Raw genomic sequence first — 5,184 nt, 5'->3', positions numbered from 1 at the left:
CCCCCCCCCCCCCCCCCCCAGATGGGGCCCCCCCATTTTCCCGTTGTAAAAGCTTCAAAAAAAAAAAAAAAAAAAAAAAAAGTTGAGGTGAAATGCATTTTGATTTTCTTATGATTACGATTTTTATTTTTCCAAATGTCAAATTTCAAAGTCTTAAAAAAATACGTGGGTGCCTTTGCATTTCTCATAACCCAATGCTTGTTTATGCTGTTGGGAAACCCACAGTACCTCAAAGTCTCACTGAGAAGGTCGAATTAGTGGAGAAATATAAAAGTACTCTTTGTGATTGACAAATACATGCTAGTATGATGACATATGATTGCATATGAGACTTTCTATATGTGAGTACACACATCTACAAACCTTATTTTAATTTGGTACATGAAAATAAGTTGGTGTCTAAAATAAATTTTTAATTTCATTTGTATATACTTATCAGTTAAGACTATAGCCAGTCTTGAGCCAGACTGATTAGGTTTTAAGCCTGGTTCCGTGATTTTAGACAAGTTGTTTCATCTCTCTGAGCCTCGATTTTTTCACCTGTGATAGAGGATAATAATAGTATCTACCGCACAGAGTTGTTGTGAGAACAAAATGGATTAATTCGTATAAAAACACTTAGCCTTCAAAAAATGTCTGGCACATAATAAGTTCCCAAATATTAGCAATTACTATATACCAGTATTAACTACATAAAAAAATGGGAAGTTTCTTATTTTTTCTGTATTTTGGATATTTTCAATAAAAATGAAATGGACAAAACCAGCCTGTACTTTATGACGAAGCTGATTCTTAAATATTTACCCTGAAGAGTTAGCTGGGTGGTGGGTTAGAGTGGTGTGAGAAATCTCTGGATCTGATCAGTTGCAGACTTTTTTGGATTCAGCGTAGAAGCAGTACTTTGCACCAGTCACTAACTCAAAGAGCAGGCTAGTTACTTACCCAGGCAGGGCACACAAGCAGAAACAGATGAACATACATGCAACCATCCATATTCCCAAGATTGTGATGCTGGAAATTCATGATTAAGTGACAGACCTGTATAACTCTTTCTTCCTATCCTAATTCACATGTGTTCTCTTTCTGCATCTTGTATATTCGGCTCCCCTTTGAAACGCTGCATGTTTGCAGATTGATATTGAAGGGAAAAGTTTGACCTAACGATTTTTTTCAAATGGCTTCTCAATATTTCATTTATTGTTTCAGCCTCATCGCCTTCCTACTTTCCAGTCGTGCACAACTCTTATTAGCTTTATTGGCTTACTTGACTCAAATTGATTTAGTTGAATTTTCTGGAACCAGAGGCAGACTTATTTATATATTTATTTCCTTACATCATTTCTATTTTTATCTTTCCATTTCAAGCCTTCATTCTAAATTTATCACTGATGCTAGATCTTAGAAGTCTTGATCTTCCTAGCAAATATTTGTTAGGTTGTAATTTTTTATTTGTTGTCAACAGACAAATTTAAACAAGGCTAATCTTGTTCTAATTTGGTTTGCGTAAACCCTAGTTGTGGTAGTTAGAGAAAGCAAATGTTAATTTCTGGTTCTTTCTTCTGTATGTGTTATTCCCTCATCGCTCATGTACGGCAGTCCTTTTTTTTTTTTTTTAAATAAAAACAATTTGGGGCAGTAAGAAACACATTTGAACCTGAACTTTAAACAGAAAGTATTTTGGCAAGAACACTGAAATATGTAGGAGGGCAGCTAGAGGATCAGTCTGATAGCCTAGTTATTTTCCTCTTTCTCTTTTTTACTACCTCGAGGGGTGTTCCTGAAGCGATCCCAGGTCGTTGAAGGCACCCTGAAGCTGTAGCAAGCCCCAGTGGCATTTGCTGTCTGCGTGTGAGCTCCTGCGGTGACTGCCTGCCATATGCTGGATTAGTAGATTGCAAGGGCAGAATTCCTAGTTTTACATGTATATATTTGGACTTCCAGAGGTTGTGCGCGTGTATTTGCTGACTGCCAGGCAGAATTTCTGACATGTGGCCTGGGTGGGCAATAGGGGCAGGTGCAGGTGGATGTTTGGGAGAATTTCTTAAACCCTAATTCTCTTTCAGAGTAGGTATCTTAATCAGCAGCTAAATTCCAATTCTGGGCCCTCAAGCACTAGTTTGCAAAGGCATTTGTTTATATTCCCCTCCTTCTCTTGGTTCCAGGTTGCATCAGATGGAGTCATGTTACATGCTCACGGCTGCTGGCTGTTGTAAACAGCATTTCCTCCTCACCTTTCTTTTTGTCAGGGAACCTGCAGACCCTACCTTGCCAACGAGTCAGTGCTAAAGTTGTGCCTCCTCCAGGAAGCTCTCCCTGACCACTCAGTCCAGGATGACCTCTCAATATTTTAAACCAGTCATTAGCCCACTACTGCTTGTGGGCCAAATAAAGAAAATTGTAATAGAACATAGCTACATCCATTTGTTTAAATGTTGTCTATGGATGCTTTTGAGATACAGTGGCAGAACCTAACAGTTGCAATGTAGAAAGTATGACTGGCAAGCCTAAAATATTTACTTTCTGGCCCTTTATAGAAGAAGTTTGCTACCCCTGTCCTAAACTGAGAGGGATTAATGTGTGTACCTTTCAGCAAAACCTGCAATAAATGCTCCTTATTTTGTGCTTTGTGAGACTCTCACTTTTAAATTCAGCATAGTCTTTTAGTATTTCCCAGACGTTTTGGGCATTGAACAATAATCTTAAAATTATGACTGCAGATTGGGGTGAGTCTGGGCAAGAGACAAAGAGAGCCCACAAGGCAATTTTATTTTCAAGAGACAACATTCATTTACTACTGTTGTCACGTGATTGCAGAAAAGGTTCACAGAGCAGTTTTGTACCTAAACCAGTTCCTTCTAACCCAGAGCTCTTATTTATTACTGATCTCAATTTAATAACAAAAGCCTTATCAAATTTCTATATGTAAAGATATAACTTCATTAAAAAATTATTTATATGGAAGTCCAAATACACACACACAAAATTGGGTTAGCATTCACTTTAAAGAATAATACTTATTGGGATCCTTTTAGATACTCTGATATTCCACTTTACAAGAATCTGATTTACGCTAAGAATTAAGGTGGGAATACACTTAATTCAATGATCCAAAGCTAGATTTACTTCTTTTTCTTCTCTCCCTCCCAGTGGCCAACCCATTCCCAGGGTGGAGTACACAGAAGAAGAAACTAAAACTTGGGGCATTGTATTCCGGGAGCTCTCCAAACTCTATCCCACTCATGCTTGCCGAGAGTATTTGAAAAACTTCCCTCTGCTGACTAAATACTGTGGCTACAGGGAGGACAACGTGCCTCAACTTGAAGATGTCTCTGTGTTTCTGAAAGGTAAGGTGTCACACAGTCTGTCTCTTCCTAGCCAGTAGCCTCATTTGCCTTCCAAAGACACATTGCAAAAACGGCCTTTTTTCCAAAAAGGAAAAATAGTGATTTAAAAAGAAGATCATTGAGCCAGTAATCACCCGTGGTCACCTGCAGGAAGCAGAGCCCGGATTCCAGACAGGGGAGATAAACTTAGCTGTTTATGCAGCTCAGGGGCTGGCTGAGGCCTCTCTGTGTTTGGCTGTTATGAATAGTAAACCTCAGAGAATATTTGCAAGTTCAGCTTTGAGCTTTTTCTGATCTGGGAACTGCTTGGGTATGGAATGACCTCACAGGGGCCTTTTTATTTGCTGTTTTAAAAATGTATGTACGGGTTGAAGAAATATCATGAATAAGGGTGAACATTGATGACTTTCCTCTGGGGGAAATCAATCAATCAATTAACCAGCCAATTAATCAATCAATATTTCCAAGTATAAATTGTGTCAGGGACTGCACTCGTTGCTGATGTTACAGTAATGAACAAAATGAGTCATAGAATAACCTCTTCCCACGTTCTCTGCATGGCCACTCTCCTTACTGACCCTCCTGGACAGCAGCTAGGAAAACTTAGCATTCTTGTGAGGGGCTGGGGAGGAGGCGGTGTCATGGTGGTCCCGCTTCCCCCATTCTTCATTGTGGTTAAGTCCTTGGGTTCTCTGCATTTTTCTCTCTCTTCTCCCCTTTGAAGTGCAACAGATCAAAAAGCAAAATCCTTGTTGCCTCCATCCTTTCCTGGAACTCACTTCCTTGCCTGTCTCTCCTGTTTTTATCAGTGATACTTTATGCTCTAGATGCACTGGGCTTGCCTCAAAGGACCCCTCTGAGTTCTTATCCACCTTCTCCCCTCCCCTTCCATATTTAATCAGTCTCTATATTACTGTCCTATTGCTGCTGGAACAAATTACCACCGACTTTGTGACTTAAAACAACATGAATTATTATCTTATGGTTCTGGAGATCAGAAATCTAAAGTCAAGGTATTGGCAGGGCCGTGCCCCTTCTGGAGGCTTCTATTCTTTTGCTTTTTCCAGCTTCTAGATCGACCCACATTACCTGGCTTGTGGTCTCTTCCTTGCATCACTCCAACCTCTTGCTTCCACTGTCACATCTCCTTCTTGGACTCTGGCCCTCCTGTCTCCCTTTTATTATGACTCCCATGATCATATTAGCCCCATCTGGATCATCCAGAATAATCTCCCCATCTCAAGATCCTTAATTTAATCACATCTGCCGTCTATTTTGCCACATAAGGTAACATATTCACAGAGTCAGGGGATTAGGATGTGGATGTCTTTGGAGCGCCATTACTTAGCCTACCACAGTTTTCCGCTATTGCCACTTCTAGCTTTGTGACACATTGTGAATCTGTCCTTTTCTTTCCATTCTACTGCCACTACCCAAATTGAGGTCCCCGTCATTTTATAACCTTAATGCTTGTATTTTCTTCCCTTTACTCTCCTGCCCACTGCTCCCACGCAAACATTACTTTCTAAAACATTACCTAAAACATCACTTTTTCTCTGACACCTCTGTTCAGAAGCTCTCAGTGGCTGCCTGTTGCTTTCACTAGGATTAGCAAGCTTTTTTCTGAAAAGGGCCAGATAGTATTTTAGGCTTTGTGGTCCAAGAGGCAAAATCAAGACTGTAATGTAGGTACTTATATAGCCATTTAAATGTGTCCATTAAAAAATGTAAATATTGGGCCGGCCCGGTGGCGCACTGGATAGTGCGCTGCTTGGGAAGCGCGGCGGCGCTCCCGTCCGAGGGTTCGGATCCCACATACAGACCGGCTCCCGCTCACTGG

The 5,184-nt window shown here is 40.5% G+C and overlaps 1 protein-coding gene across 1 annotated transcript in view; it reads left to right on the top strand.

Moving 5' to 3' along the window:
- Positions 1-5,184, top strand: part of TPH2 (tryptophan hydroxylase 2) — a 100,916-nt gene that overhangs the window by 25,734 nt on the left and 69,998 nt on the right. The window contains exon 6 of the mRNA XM_008584080.1: positions 3,148-3,344. Coding sequence (XP_008582302.1) covers positions 3,148-3,344 — 197 coding nt within the window. The remainder of the gene's footprint in view (positions 1-3,147; positions 3,345-5,184) is intronic.

This window comes from Galeopterus variegatus, unplaced genomic scaffold (genome assembly GCF_000696425.1).
Source record: "Galeopterus variegatus unplaced genomic scaffold, G_variegatus-3.0.2 Scaffold3143, whole genome shotgun sequence".
NCBI lineage: Eukaryota > Metazoa > Chordata > Mammalia > Dermoptera > Cynocephalidae > Galeopterus > Galeopterus variegatus.
This window is presented reverse-complemented; position numbering and strand designations above follow the sequence as displayed.